This window comes from Colossoma macropomum, unplaced genomic scaffold, assembly GCF_904425465.1.
Source record: "Colossoma macropomum unplaced genomic scaffold, Colossoma_macropomum, whole genome shotgun sequence".
NCBI classification, from domain to species: Eukaryota; Metazoa; Chordata; class Actinopteri; order Characiformes; family Serrasalmidae; genus Colossoma; species Colossoma macropomum.
The window spans coordinates 23,838,823-23,855,700 of record NW_023494799.1 but is presented as its reverse complement, the minus strand read 5'-3'; the positions used below and the strand labels follow the sequence as shown (position 1 = coordinate 23,855,700).

Here is a 16,878-nt window from a genome sequence, read left to right as displayed (position 1 = left end):
AGTTAGGCCATAAACACCTTAAATAGCATCAGTAAACAGTTATAACACATTAGTAAAAGGGCAAAAGTGAGCTGTTATATCTGACAAATAAGTGATGAAGTTGACAGGTTTAATGCTGACTGATAGAGAAGCCAAAATAAGATCAGTAAACATCAAAATGTGAGGTTTAACAGTATAAATAAAATGGGGTTCACTATTAGGCAAACAGGTCACTGTTGCCCTTTTTATTTATATGTTATAACTACTTATTAATGATTTTAAGGTCTTTATGACCTAATTAATAACTACTACTAAACTGTTAAATTTTCAGCATTTCATGAACACTTTATCTTATTTTAAAGTGGCACCCAAACTTCTATAACATAAGAATAGCTCAGCCACTTTGCATTGGCCCTGTTGTTACTAAATAATAAGGCTTAGTGTGTAATAAGCCTAAGATTTTAAGGGGTTAAGATACATTTTTAAAGTGCAGTGAGTTTTAATCATAGTCACTCTCTCAGGTTGAAAGTGACCAAGCTTCAGATGGTCACTTTCAATCTGAGAGACTGAGTATAACATTTGTCATAATTCGTTTTACTTGACCATTTTTCAGCCTCTCCTTATCTCTTAAAATTAAACAGGCTGTTTTTGTTATTGTGACATTAAGACTGATATATGTAAATGAGCTCTGTTCTGATTGGCTCCGCTCATTCAGAAAGCACTCAGAGATCAAACATTTGACTTCAACCCAAATAAGCAGAGTTCGACTGCTGTAGGCTAAATAGGTGGATATATGTAAAAGAGGCAACTCTGTGCTAATGCTAACTGGCCCTCTTCAGTGTTCAGTCATACTGACATTAATGCAGAATTCTGTTACAGACAGACTTGGATTGGGCAAACTGATTAACTGGAGAAATGAGAGTTTTATGATTAAAGTGATGGATGATTGAACTCAGTAGAGAAATTTTACAATCCATAAATCAGTAAATAATGATAAAATCATATCATAGCCCATGCTTTGAGCTGCCTTTATACGTTTAGCTTTATGGTCAGGAATGAACTGCAATATGTTACCTGCTGTTCAAGTATCCCGAAAGGAACCCCGGTTTATTTCTCTGTTGTTTATTGCCTGAGAATATGAAATGTGACTGAAGGATATAAGCAGCCAGACGTTCTGACACACCTCAGTGCCTGTGTGCTTAAATCCTGCTGACTGCTTCAGCATTCATATGAGCGGCGCTTCAGGAATTGACTTGATGTCCGCTAGAGGGCAGTATAAACCTGCAGAATCCCTCTTTCAGCCTCCGTCCTGCTCCCTTCATACCTGAAGACACCCGCAGCAGTGCTGCTCCTCCACGGCAGTGCATTCCCCTCTTTACTCTAATGAGGTTATGCAAATGTAGTTAACGATGAAATGAAGTACACATTTGCATTATGCAAATGAGGCCACGCTCACCAGCTCTAGTAGCTCCCGTTCATTACTGGCCGTGTTTGCATTTTTGGTCTCTTACTGGCAGGTGCATCATGCTCCCAGTTGTCCTGAGAGGACACAGTTTCACGACTTTATGTCCATAACATGTGCCATCTGATTAGCTCAGATAAAACACAATAATAAAACATCTGGAGTAATATAGATTGCAGTTAATCACTTTTTATCACAAGTTTATCACTTTTTCTGGAAGATCTGGTGAAGAAGACAGCACTTAAAATTTATGGTGTACAGATCATGAATGTTTATGGTCAATTCTGAGTCGTTCTTTACAGCCCAATTGTCTGATTTTTTTGGCCTATTTATTTATTTATTTATTTATTTGATTTTGTTACTCTGCCTTCAGGACTATTATTTCTTAGTCTGTATTATATTTTGCATTATTTTCAAATTCGATATGATGTTTTTTCTTACAAATCCTAATATTGTCATAAAAAATTGAGTGAAAAAAAGAAGCTTTGAAATATTAATATGAAATTCAGAACTTCTTAGTGTTTATCCCCCTTTATAGCTTTAAGGTCAGTGTGCCCCCAACCTGGCATGACTGACCGAAGCCTCTGATCAATAGATCAAATCTACCATGGAAGAGATAAGACTTAAAAAAATCTGATGCTTTTATATTTTTGAGCTCTGTTCTGATTGGCTACCCTGTAAGGGGCCTTATTCAAAAATTAGTCCAGGCTGAAACACTCCTTATAACTTCAGCATGAGTGGGCGGAGCTAAACTACTGTAGGGTGAATAGGTAAATGTATGTAAATCATGTGATTTGGGGACATACACTGCAAAAAATGGTTTATTGGTAAATAAAATGATATTAAATCTAGTCTAAATATCTTGTTGTAAATATTGTTGTAAGTTTAGTTTAAGATTATTTAACTTAATTCTAGATATTTTTGCTTGTTTTAAGTGATTTTATTAAGTGAAATTGCTTGAAGCCAGCAAAATTATCTGCTAATATAGTGAGTTAATTTTACTTAAATTTACTTGAATTACTTTAAACAAGTAAAAAACATCTAGAAATAAGTTTTCTAATGTTTTAATATTCATACAATTATGTCAAAGTAGGAAATGAAAGATGATTTCACTTGTTAAGATAACATTGTAGCAGTGTATTCAAAACAGGCTTGTTTTGCATCTTAGTTTTCATGTATGGACGCATACAGTGAAACTTTATTTACATACTACATGAATCTCTTATTTTAAAAAGCAGAATGATAGAGTCCCTTTAAATAACATGAATCAAATACAGTCGAAAATGAAAAGGGCTTTTTGTGTATTTAATGGGAGAAACAGGAAGTGGCCAGACTGTCCTAAAGCTAGTTTTGCTTCTATATTGTTTAACATAGAAAGAACCATGTTGCTATACACAGTAGGGGGTGGGGCTACTGGGAGACCTCATCTTCTGTAGCTTATATATGGAAGCAAACGAGTACGGTAACTACTCAGAAAGGGTGCTGTGTTCTTCCACAAATCAGCACTGGAACCTAAATAAGGTTTGATTTCTGAAAACAACAGATGTACGAAATTCGAGGGGTTAAATTCCTCCTTTCGAGCGGGCGTGACTGCTCTGTTTACTGGTGAAGCGTTTTGGCTCTGTAAAGTCATTTCATCACAGTTTCCCTAACATTGGCAGGAGAGAAGATCTGGGAAGAGCTGCGTAATCCAGAATGCATAATCCTTACGATATATCCTTGAACATCAGAGATGACGTGAAGGCTGATTAATTTCATTTGTTGCTGAGATTCGAGCCGGGCACTCAGTGTGAAATTCAATTAAACGACTTGTCCAGGAACAAAAAGTTGACGCGGCTTTTTGGCTGCCGTTACTTTTTGTTTTGTTTTTCACTGACCGGGCTGCTGCGTCCATTCACGTTTTCCGAAAATCTCACTCCTCTGCCAAATGGAAGTCACAGTTGATTATATTTGATGGTGATTATTTTTGGTGGCCCAGTTGTGTCTGGATCTCCGTAATTAAGGTGTAAATTAAAATAAGACTTGGGCGCAGACGCTCAGTCAGTGTCCTCCTGATGCATTGCGGCTAATCAGAGATCATTTTGAGCGCCGTAACTTATGACTCTGTTTCTGGTTTCTTGTTTCCTGGCGCACAGCATCAGTCATCGGAAGCAGACAGAGATATTTCACAGAAGTCCTCGTTGAAGCGTTTTAGATCAGCAGTGATGGACTTTGAGGAATCCTTTCAGGTCTAAGAAGAAAAGAAATGACCTCTCTTGTTCCATTTTTAAGGCTTGCTGTTCCTGTAGTAGGTCCAGATAAAATATTGAAGTGTTCTTGATGAGGTTTTGATAACCTCATATTTTTCAATGATTAAATGAAGCAGCCAAAGGATGTTTTTTTTTTTCTTCTTCTTTGCTAATGTGCCTTCGGTGGGTGAATGTTATGTATTGGCTTCGCATGCATAATTGATTAAGAGTGATTTTGGCCCGCCTGCTAGCTAACGTTAACTTCTCTCCAGAGTGAGAAATGATGCTGGAGTGATCACTGGAGTCTCGGTTGTCATCCATCAGACCGCACCACTCCATCTTACAACGTTCTTCACGTCAAGTTCGTACCTCAAACACCTCCAGGCTTCAGGCTGGTTACTGTACTGTCTTCTGGGGCTGCAGCGATTAGTCAGCGAAGTCAGTTAGCCTACAACCACGTCCATGACTACATTGTCAAAATATAGGCATTTTATTTACTATCCAAAACCACCAACGACACAAGTCTTCTGAGGCTTTTATGTGTAATGTTGATGATGGTAAAATAATAGTAAAACTGAAAAAAAAAGTATTCTTTGGGGACTATTTTGCCTTAGAACACCTTTAATGTATCCCTTCACCATGAACTAATTAGAATAAATTGATTAAAATATGTTTTAGGCCAAAACTACTGTGAAACATCAGGCTGAATATTCATAACCATTTAATGTAATAACTTTCTGTGAGGGAGCTTTTAGAGGCCTTCTGATTCCTGTCACTACTGCTGTGAACAATTCTGACTTACTAAGTTGCTGTAGAATTAAAGATTTTGCACTAAAACACTCTGAATGACTTTGTCTACATCTTAACTATTTAATTATGCAGATTTTATGAAAAATAAATGCATGCTGGGTATTGTAGTGAGATAATACCAGACATCCCTTGTAGCTGCACCAGTTGGACACTGTAGCTCCTCGGTCACACAGTAGCACAGTTTATGCTACCCATCCTCTAGTCCAGGGGTATTTAATTAAAATTCAGTAAGGTCCAGTTCGAGAAAATTTCCTCAAGCGAAGGTCCGGAACATCATAATGCCTAACTTGCATCATGATTCAGTGCCATATACTGCATACTGAAGTAGCCTAGTAGTTATATCAACATCTTATGTTGTCAGCAATTGAATTTCAAATCAGATAAAGTACAATTCAGTAATATTCCAACAACATTTATTTATTATTTATTTTCAGTCACTTTTCTCTTTTTTACGGAGCTCTGTAGGGGTCACTAACGAAAAAAAATTGTGAGGAGGAAAATCTGTCCCTGCAGTTTAGTAATCTGTACTCTCAGTTTATAAACTGTGCCCACAGATTTGTAAACTGTACTCTCGGTTAGCAAAACTGTACCCCGTACTACGGGGCTCTGTAGGGCTCCGTACTTTTTAGAGCACGCCATGTAAAATAACTTCCCTCTGACTCACTCTCTCCTCCGACTGCTGTCTCTCACCTCGTCACTCCCCTGTGTGTGCGTCACTCACTTGAGTCTCAGTGCTCATCATAATGAACAGATCTGATTGGCTAAGTAGCGTCACGTGTGATATTTACAACGCATGCGATTGGTCTGTCAGTTTCCTGTGCCGCTAAAGCTGTACCGTAAAGGCTAGAAAAGCTACGCCGAATAAAATAGGACCATCCCGTCGAAATTAAATAATTCTCCACAGTTTATCGGTTATAGGTCCAGGTCTGCACAGGACAGAGTCTGGGTCCGGACTCGGACTGCGGTCCGCCTATTAGTGACCTCGGCTCTAGTCCTTCATCAGTGGTCAGTTTCTGACCTCAGAGCTGCTCTTGGCCGGATATTTTTGGGTGGTGGTCCACTCTCAACCTAGCTGTCACATCACTATCTATAACACACTTATACCAGAACCACACACACTACCATGTCATTGTGCTGAGAATGGTCCACTGCCCACATAATATCTGGACAACAGTTGTCCTGTGGTCAGAAACTGACCAATGATGAATGGGATAAAGGGGGGCTGAAAAACTGCAGATGAACTGTAGTCTGTGTAGTGTATATTTATGCTGACCATAATCTTTTATGCCACTTCTTTTACTTCAGTCATGCTCTGTTTTTGAGCCTTCTGTTAAGTTCTTAAAGAGGCTTTCTGGCCCAAAACTAGCATTTAATTTGTTGTGCTATACTCTGTAGTGTAGCATTGTGTCCCTCAGCCTCATCAGTTTGAGCATATTCTGTATCCTTTTTGTGTTTTCATCCATCAATGATCTCTCACTACAATACCCAGCATGCATTAGGCAAATACATCATACAAAACTGGGAACCTCTCCCGTTGTGATAATGAGCTAGAGACTAATAAATACAGATGTGATATTCAGCTTCCTGGCAGCAGCATTAGCTATCTCCTGCATTCATTAGCCAACAAAAAACAACCTGCCTCCAAAAATCCACCCCAAAGCAGTTGTAGTTTTTCAAAAGCCTCCAGCCTTCAAGATACATCATTAGAAGGGGGTTTAAATTAGTGTTTAAACCATAAGGTATCACTCTCAAGACTATTGTTTGATCACTGTAGGATGCGAGGAGGCGTGTTAACAATAGATGTAGCAATGGGTACATTTTTCATTTTGGCAAGAGTGCCCCTTTAACATTCTTATGGAAGGAGTGTATGCGAGGAAACAAAGCTGATTTCCCATACTCCTCTTTAAACATGACTTAATTCTTTGTAATGTGGAGTCAGTCTTGTTTCGCTTCTTCCAAAACACTGCCTTGCTAATGAAGATAAATTTGTTGTGTTTTGTTAATTTCTTTTTTGTTTTTTGTTTAGCTTTTTTCCCTTGAAGGACACTATTATTCCCACGTCCTTTCATCCGGTCCACTCGTCTAGAAACTGACTACCGCCTAAATATTTAGCTTGGCTGTTGTTTAGGCTCTGGGATATTTGCTGGCTTTTTTTGTCCTTTTCTTGAATAATAATGATCCACTTGCACACAGAACTGCAGGACTAAGACGCAGGAAGACAATGGATGCTTGTGTGTCAGTCGAGACCGGGGTGCCCATTTGTACATAAAAATGTCCCTTACATGCTGGGGAAGGGTTCGCGGCTGGTGGAGAGGAGGCTACGGTTTCTGCTATCAGAGACGCTAATGAGTGGAGTAGATGGTCCGGCTGCTGCCTCGAGTGGCAGGGGCTCCTCTTTGTTCTCCGAGACCTCTGGGTTTTTACTTGGACGTGCTGTCCCTATACCGTCACTGTGGCCGGTCTGGCAGGCCTGGCCACGTCAGGCTGATTAAACAATCAGAGAGCCAGTAATTGGAGAAGCAGAACTGGTCAGGGACTGCAAAGCCTCTGCTAGAAGAAAGTTAAACGTCATAAACTCTAAGGGCCTGAATGTAAGCCTATATTCAAAATCCCTTACATTCAAAAATAGGATAATAATTTAATTTAGTACTTTTACTAATTAATACTGATCCTAATACTAATTTGGCGTTTAATATTTTCAGGCAGCACCAGCTGGCAGTGAGATAAGTTGAGCATCTTTGAAAGAAAATTTCCCCTGTGGGGAACCCTCAAGGCCTTCTAGGCCTTCAGAGAAGGTTTAATAATTTCTGAGGACTAAATGATACATATATAATGTTTAGTTCATTTTAATTCAGAAGAATCTTGCTTGTATTTAATGGAAACAAAAGGGCTAAATACTTGAAACGTCTAGTTGAAAATTAGCCAAATCAGGTTCTTCAAGGGTTCTTTAGTAAAGAAAATGGTTCTATATAGAATCACGAACACTCAAAAAAACACTTTGCTTGATTAAAGGGTTCTTTGCATCATGTAAGGGTTCTTCAGATTGGTAACACCAAAACAAACACACACTTAGATTCTACACAAGTGGACGTGCACTAATCTGGCAGCAGGTTTAAATGAGTTACAAAAGCTGTCGCTAAATTTTCAGAATGGATGGCTGGTGAGACACTGGGTTCCATAGGGTTAAATGTGAAATAATATACTGTAATTGTCTATTTAAAGTCTTTTTCATGATACAATATTTATTTTTGACATCTGATATGTTCAGGATCAGACCAAGTAGTGTCACATTAAAAACAAATACAATTAAAAGCTACAAATCCAATGGTCTGTATTAAAGAGGCCTATTATGCTCATTTTCAGTGTTCATAATTAAATTTTTGGGGTCTACTAGAATAGATTTACTTGCTGCAGTGTTCCAAAAACACATTTTCCTCATGCTGTACATCTCTATTCACCCTCGGTCTGAAATGCTCTGTTAGAGCTCCTGTGTCTTTAAGCCTTGCCTCCTGATGAGCCCAGTGTGTTCTGATTGATCAGCTCACCCATTCTGTTCTGATTGGTCAACCGCCGTTCTGCCCCTGTCTTGTAGTCTGCAGACAGACCCTTTTCATCTGAGCAGCTGTAAACACCGCTGTGGCTATTTTTACAATGCTGTCAGTTCTGAATGAACTCTTCCTCCTCTAGTAGCTGCTGTGCGCTGTGAGAGGATGTCCCGAGCTTGCCGGTAGGCGGGCAGTAAGGACTGTGTTACAAGATTGCATCATCTTGTAACAAAGGAAAAGGGCTGGAATTCCAACGAGGCAGCTGAGAAAAGTGGTTTCTGTGGGAGAGAGTTTCTCCCATTGCTGTCAACTTTAAGCTTTGTGACTTTGCAGACTATTTACATGCACAAAAAGCTACATAACACACTAATAGAAAAGGGAACAACCGGAAAAACATAATAGCTCCTCTTTGAACATTTTATATACTGTTCTGCAGTTAAACAGGAATGATTATGCTCTCTTCCCAATCAAACATGCAGCTGGTCCATGATACATTCAGAGAAGCATACTGTGACATCATGTGACAGAAGCATACACGGTGGCTGTTATCATGATGACAATAATTAGTCATATTGCCCGTTCCTACTTTCTATTAATTAGTTGAAACACGAGAAGTTGTACATTGTAAAAAAAAAAAGAATTTCAGTAAAACATCTGGCAGCAAAAGTCGTTAATTAACAGTAAAAGTGTGTTTTTTCTATGATGGTAAAAATCTGGAAAATTACAGTCATTAAATTTCTAAGAAATTCTGCCTTTTACTGTGATTCAGCTCTTTCACTAGTTCAACTAGTTATTCTGACATATACTACTTTACCATCATAATAATAACAGCCAATAAAATACATGCATATGTTTGTGAAATAAAGATAACATTTGTGTTTTTGAATTTGCATTCCATTTCTGTAAATTAAGAACAGTTAAAATACAGTATATTTATGTTTTATTTACATGCATTTTGTTTTTTTAAATGGTTATTGACCAAGAAATTTGACAGTACATTGACAGTTTTTGGTAGCATCATAATAAAATCCTTTTATACATGTATCTGTAAGAAAAATTGGCGTTAAATTGTAGAAAATAGTGATTCCAGACTTTAGAAATGTATTTATTTGTTTAGTAGTTGTAATAAATTAGTAATAATTTATAGTAGTTACTAAATTAGAAGTTTGTAAGGTATCTGAATACTAAGCCCAGAGTTAAAGGGGTTAACAGGTAGTTGCATGTGGGATCACTAAAAGTTTTGTTTGTGGTCATCTTTAATCCTGAGGTTTGCACCTTTGGCCTGAAAATGATGTTGCCTTGATCTGCCAGGCCATTCAAACGATCAGATCTGATATGTAGAGGAGCTGAAGCGGTCAGGGAACGCAGTGACTGACGTCCAATAGGAGGTTGTGCTGGTTCAGCCAGTGCCCTGCCTCGTTCATGTGGTTTTTTGTTCTCTCGCTCTTCTCTTTTTTCCTCCCTCTGTTGCCAGGATCTCTCTTAGCAGGAGAGCAGGGGGAGCTCGCTCCAAAGCAAACCCCACCTGCAGCGCGGCTTCCCTGGGAGCGGTGGGCTCCGGCCATTTTGACGCAGGCCGGACCCTAAAACAACAAGCCACCGCGTTAGAATACTATAAACACGGCCGCTGCTTACTCATCCCACTCCAAACAAAAGGAAAGAACGACGAGATTTACCGTAACTTCCCTCATAGTGTTTAATGTTTTCATTCTTTTTTTTTCTTTGCTGCCGTTTACAGTTTATGCATCAGAAAGGCCGTCTAGCACTTGTGGTTTCTCATGAGGTCACTCCACTGAGATGAACGGGAGGTGTTGCACAATAGCAGTTTGTTTATGCTCGCTGTCGTCTCATTCATTTAGAGAAATTCACTTAAGACTGTGTCAAATCTGAGCTGCCTGCTTTCGTTTATGGTGAACCATTTGACCCTTGCCTTGCTGCCCCTCTTTTTATGAAATTTTCTGGAATTTTGAGCCTCTGCATGCGGTCCCATCTCCTCGGATAACACGTCCTTACATTTCTGTGGAACCTGGACGGGGGTTCTCTCCAGAGCGTTCTCCATTAAGGCTATTCTGTGATAAGCTCATATTTGTGTGTCATTTGAAATCAGCTCAAAACCACAGCAAGTTCCCTCCTGACTGTGATAAGCTGTTAAGGTCAAGTACAGTTCAGCATTTCTGAAGTGAAGAGGTCAAAGTTATTGGAGTTTGCAGCGTTCATGTGGGGTCCCAAACATCTTGCGCCGCACATTTTGGAAAATTCCTCTTTAATCTTAATAGTTTTGCCGCCTTTGGTGGAAAATGAAGTTGGACTGAAAGGATGTTTTCCTCTTGAATCATTGCTTTGCCAGAGATGAATTGGGACTGACCGCTGTCGTGTCCTCTTCATTTACCTGTCATAAATATTACATATGGCAGCAGGTACTAGACAGCATTTTGCATCATGATAAACAATATGTGTGAAGTAAAACCTCACTGATTTAAACAAGGAGTTTCTAGTGAGGCTTCATTTCATACATACAGTCATGTGGTGAGATTACATGGTTTGTTAAGTAAAAATAACACATTTGCTACAGGAAACTTAAATATGGCAATTTTAAAAGAAATTTTTAAAGAAATAATAATTTGTTCTGTAACTTTTGCACAGGTCATGTTTAATGTCTTATTTATTTCCAATATGTGACATGATGTGATGGAAGCATACACTGTGGCTGTTATCATGATAATAATAATTACAGTCATATTGCCCGGTCCTGCTTTCTAATATTTAGTTGAAACATGTGAAGTTGTAAAGTACACTGTAAAAAAAAAGAAATCTGGTAAAAAATCTTGCAGCAAAAGCTGTTAATTAACAGTAAAAGTATGTTTTCTCAAAAATGGTAAAAATCAGTAAAATTACAGTCATTTAATTTCAAGATATTTTGCCTTTTACTGTAAATCAGCTTTTTCACTAGTTCAACTATTTATTCTGATACAGTATTTTACCAGCATAAAAACAACAACAACATTACAATGTTTGTAAATATCTGTGAAATAAAGATAAGCATTTGTGTTTGTGAATTTGCATTTTATTTCTGTAAATTAACAATTGTTAAACATGTTAAATTCAGCAGATGAACAGTAGATGTGCATTAAAATGTGCAGGAGTGTGTTCTAGAGTTACATATTAACCTATTTTAATTTAGAAATCTGCAAAACATCATTTGATCAGGGGCGCCAAAACTTTTGCATATAACTATATTAGTTGTTCTAAAGAAAAAGACTGATTATCAGTACGTATCGCAGTACTCTCAGTCAGTTTCCTCCCTGTTCTTCTCCGCCCCAGCCTTGTCTCCTTTTCCCCTCGTTATTCTGTTCACCTGTGTCTTGTTTGTAACTTCACCCAGTAATTGTTCTCAGGTGTTTCCCGGTTATGCTTCCCAGTATCTGTGTGCCCCATTATCTTTGTCTTGTTCCATACTTGGCATTGTTTGCTCTCTAGCCTTTGTTTTTTCTTGTCTTTCAGATGTCCGTCTGCTTTGTTCTTTTCTGCCTGTTAGTTCTGTGAGTGTTGTCTGTGTAATTTCTAGCTTTCTTTCTGAGTGCTTAGTTTAGTCTTTCTTTTTGTTCTGTTGTCTGTGATTCCTCTGTTCTCGGTATGAATTGCAATAAAACTACCAACTTGCTCTTGCAAACTGCTACCTCATCGTCCTCATCTGACCCTTGTCGCGGTTGCAGTTAAGCCAAGAATTAGAGATGCACCTAAATCTCTCTGTATAAAAATTCTTCAAAATTTCTTCTTTCAAAGTCTGAAGTTGTGAAGAGGTTTGCTTATTACAAATATTAAATATTTTTTGCAGCGATGACTTTCAAGATTAACTTCTGGTTCCATGAAAAATCTTCCAGTGCCTCTTTAAATAAGCATTTTTGTAAATGCATTCAGACCAGCGCAACACACACTAACACACCACAACCACATCAGTGTAACTGCAGCGCTGAGAATGATCCACCACCCAAGTACCTGCTCTCTGAGGGTCCATGGGGGTCCTGACCACTGAAGAACAGGGTAAAAGGGGGCTAACAAAGTAAGCACAGATAAAGTAAGATAAACAGATATATATATATATATGTGTGTGTATATATACGTGGTGTATGGTGTGTTGGTTTTAAACCACCAGAAGCTCTGCGCAGCTCTGTTGCTGGTAAAGCAGATCGCCACTGAAATACTTTCATTTTTTAACCAGTCGTGACTCGCGAGTGAAAAACATTGTGCATGTTGCTCGTAGGAAACGTCAGACTTGCATGCTCAGGTTTTACATGATAAGTGATAAGGCAGCCAAATTGCCAGGATGCAAGAGATTCATTTTCCATAGTTAAGTAGCTCATCATCGCAGACATCTAAAGTGCTTTTTTTAAGCAGTACTCACAGTCCTCACTGCAAGTTGTAGATAATGTCTCTATAACATACCACAAATGCAAAGACGTCAGTTGATCAGGCTTATTTTAGCCAATACTCAATCCATTAAAATGCCTGGATTGGCATTTGTTCTTCAGGGAACCAAAAATGATTCTTCTATGGCATCGCTCCAAAGAACACTTTTGGCTCCTATTTTAAGAGTGTACTACCCCACATACCTTCTTTTACTGGCACTGTGTTGTATTCTTACTCAGCAGTGGTGACGATTGCTCCTTTATAGAGCTATTTGACGTTCATAGAGACGCACTTTAATGAACATACTAGTGCTGATTCATCTTCCTCTACCAGTCTTCAACTCTGTAAGGGGTCATCACAATGTCATTATTTTTGTGGAGAAGGATAATGGCTCAAGTGCTTCCAGAGACGTCGGCGTCAGCGCTTCAGTATGCAAAGACTGTAAGGGAGTCTAAGGCACCCCGCGGGGGGCTCTAACAGCTGTCAGCAGATCATTTTTAGAGTCTTCTCTTTTTACCACAAACTCTTATTAAGACCTTTTTAGATAATTTGTTTATGGACATGACTTTGAGCTTAGATCATAGCTTACTGCTGTCCTGTAGTGTCCTGTGTCTGTATCACTGAGAAACAAAAGGAGATGAATCACCCCTTGACTGCTGTACTGGCCAAGGAACATGTTAGGCTGCTTTGGATCTCAGTGTGTTCTCGTCCTCTTAGCAGTCCGGGAAGCAGATTTAATAAGGGAGGTATTGAACTATACAAAAACCTAGTGAAGAACCACAAGCCTCAGAAGCCTAAGACCAAGAGTTATGGCATTATAAGGGTGACATTACGGCAAAACATATAATGATACAGTGTCATGATACACAATATGTATCACAATATATTGTTTTTCTCAGGTTAATACTACACACTGAAAAAGATGGTCCTTTAAGGGTTCTTTATTAAAGAAAATGGTTATATATATATATATAGAACCATGAACACTCAAAGAACCCTTTGCATGATTCAAGGGTTTTTAAAGCGTTCTTCAGATTGATGGAGAATGTCGTTTACATGGTTCTATATAAGACCTTTTTGAAAAAGGTTCTGTTTAGCACCAAAAAGGGTTCTTCTATTGTTATAGGCTTGACATCATAACAAGAGATTAACCCTTTTTGGTGCTGTATAGAACCCTTTTCAAAAAGGTTCTGTATAGAACCCTTTTCAAAAAGGTTTTGTATAGAACCATCTACAGCACATGCTCCGTCAATCTGAAGAACTCTTTCACGATTCAGAGAACCCTTTCATGATGCAAAGAACCTGTTAATCATGCAAAGGATTCTTTGAGAGTTTATAGTTCTATATAGAACCATTTTCTTTACTAAAGAACTCCTGAAGAACCATCATTTTTAAGTGTGTAGGAGTGTGCAATATGACAATATTTTATTGTTTCATGATAATTTACATCACAATACACCTTCCTGAGTGCATTGTGGGTATTTGTAGTACTTCAAGAGTGTTGAAGAACTACGTTTCATTATAAATTGTGCAAATAAGTCCTACTTAATTGAATTTGGTGCAGTGTGGTATGTGAATCGTTCAGTACATTAACATTTACGGCGTTTCAGCAGACACTCTTATCCAGAACAACTTACAATTTGATCATTTTACACAGGTAGACAAAGGTAGTGTTAGGAGTCTTGCCCAAGGACTCTTATTGGTATAGTGTAGGGTGCTTACCCAGACAGGGATTGAACCCCAGTCTACAGTGTAGAAGGCAGAGGTGTTACCCCCTACACTATACCAACCACTACAATGCAAATGACTTATCAAACCTCAGAAAAACTAAATATGGTGATATATATTGGATCAGGTTCCCAGACAGTGATTAAACCTAGTCCTGGGCTTCTTTTTCCTTTCAGTGGAGAATCTCTATTCAGAACGCTCTGTAGTCCAGGACTTGACTTAAAGGGAAATTCCCCTGATTTTTCAACATTACTGCATAATTCAATGGTTAAGATGTAATCAAAGTCATTCTGAGTGATTTGATGTGAAGTGGTTCATTGTAGACAAACTTACAGACTCAGATTTCTTTACAGTGGTGGTGATAGGAACCAGGGGTTGTCATGACTACAACACAAATATAGCCTTTTTATTTACAATCCAAAACCACCAGTAAACCTACACACGTCTTTCGTTTCTTTATATGCAAAATTAATAAAATTGTGTTAATGTTGAAAAAAAAGTTTTCCTTCAGGACTAGTTTTTCTTATAGTGTCCTCAAGTACCACTCCACCATAAAAATGTTTTAAAAATACACTTTAATCTTCTCAAAACTATTCTAAAGTAATGATTCAGACATCAGGGAACATATTGTTAGGCATTTCATGTAAGAACCTTCTGTGAGGGAGCTTTTACAGATATTAAACACTTGATGTCTGGTTTCTGTTACCACCACTGTGAACAGTACTGACTGGAAAAATCTATGGAATTCCCATAGTCATACCATGCACCCTTACTTAGTATTGAGAGAATATTACCTGTGTAGATGGAACAGGATGGAAAATAATGTATTGGTATAACTGGCTGTGATACAATCAGCAGTTTATGCAGTTACTGTATGCTGGTTGTTGCTGTTTACAGGCTCTTTATTATTTGGTCTAAATCCTGTATTATTTTATGATTCATGCAATTGTCCAGTGGACACTGCCCATACCCATCATTTGCTCAGAAAAATATACTGTGACGTGATAACAGTGATGTAGTCATTTTGCTGACCCCAGTCCATCATGCTGTTTCCTGACTGTTGTTTCTTTGTATGTGTTTACAGGCCGGATCTTGGACCTGAAGACAGGGACGGTGAAGAAGGAGGGACAGCAGTCCTCTATGAGGATGTGTATGGGCTCCAGACGCTCCTTCATCTGCAGAATGAGGTACAGTACAGCACTTCCAGACTGGGATTTTTCATGTCTGGTTCAGAAGGTTGCTGGTTCAGCTCTCTGCCCACAAGTAAAGGTCACTGGAAGTCTAGTTACATGTTTTGTCTGCACTAACACACCTGAATCATCTTATCAGCTCAGCATTTCAGGAAAAAAGTCACCTTAACACAAATTTTCCAAATGTAGTGGATCAACCGAGTGTAATTCATAAATAATCGATGATAAATAAATAAAAACTGATGTTGATGATGTTAAATGTGCATAGGTGTGCTGTAGTATATTAAGAAATACATTCATACAAGTGTTTTCTGCATAGCCTTCCACCCAATGACAGCTGGGATAGGCTCCAGCACCCCGCTGCGACCCAGAATGATAAGCGGTTTAGATGATGTGTGATTTTCTGTACAGCAAACTAAATTATAATTTAAAATGTGGTCCTGTCGAATTATATTTTTTGACAAATACAGAAAAAAATGATTTCCATTGAATACATTAAATAAATGATATACTTTTTTCTCTTTATACTTCAAGTTTACTATTGGTGTACTTCAGTATGCTTCTTTCTGCAAGCATGACGTGCTGTTCTCTGTACAGACCTTAAGGTGGCTATGCAGCATACTTTTAACAATAAAGCTTTTGGGAAGTGATTTCTGATTTGTAAGCGTTCTGGATTTGGACCAGGGTGAGGGTTGGGTTTAGGTTTTGGGTTGAGGTTAAGGTTAGGGTTAGGATTAGAGCCAGGTTTAAAGAAAATTCTGGTAGATTTAATAGATATTTTGTCTCCTTGGAATTATAAGGTTCTGTCTGACATATTTGTCAAAATTGACTTATTTACATATTCTTATTCTGTAACAACTTCTTAACATTTATGTGAGGTGTTTTTTTAAGTTGTGTGCATTTTTGGACTCTGTCTAAAAAACAAAAATGTTTTATCTCTAAAGTCAAATTCTAATTTGGTTCTATAAGGTCCTATCTGTGAGCCAATCAGCACTTCGAATACACACAAGAGGACCAATCAAGCTTCTTTGTCATTTCGCTGCTCTGCTCAGTGACTGCGGAAAAAGTTTATAAAACTTTATATAACAGGAAAACATGTTGCTGAAACTCTAACTCTCCTTACATTTCTTTAAAAAGTCTTATTGTCTTAAATTTGATAAATGTTAAGCCTTAAAGGAAACTAAATAGGGAACAATTTGATTTGACAGGCTCTTAATTACAACATAAACATTAATTTCATTCATTCATCCATCTTTTCTTTTTATTCTTTCTCCCAATATAAGACATTTTGGCCCATTAGAGTCACATTTCTGATAAAAAACAAAACCTCACACTGCCTTTATACAGACCTGCTACCCTTACTTGCTGGGACAGTTTATTACAGTAGTTGGTCACTGTCTGACCTAAAGGAAACTTAAACTAATGGTTCCTACCTAACAGTGACCTCTGCACTAGACAAAACATTTAGCACTGACTTTTATGCTTAATATATCAATCAAAATGTAACTTTCAGATACATTCTATAGACA

General features: G+C 38.1%; 1 protein-coding gene across 7 annotated transcripts in view; it reads left to right on the top strand.

The window, feature by feature from the left end:
* arnt2 (aryl-hydrocarbon receptor nuclear translocator 2) overlaps nucleotides 1-16,878 on the top strand; it is a 148,581-nt gene that overhangs the window by 38,673 nt on the left and 93,030 nt on the right. For all 7 annotated transcript variants that reach the window (XM_036586039.1, XM_036586038.1, XM_036586037.1 and 4 more), the window contains one exon: nucleotides 15,244-15,346. In XM_036586039.1, coding sequence (XP_036441932.1) covers nucleotides 15,244-15,346 — 103 coding nt within the window. The remainder of the gene's footprint in view (nucleotides 1-15,243; nucleotides 15,347-16,878) is intronic.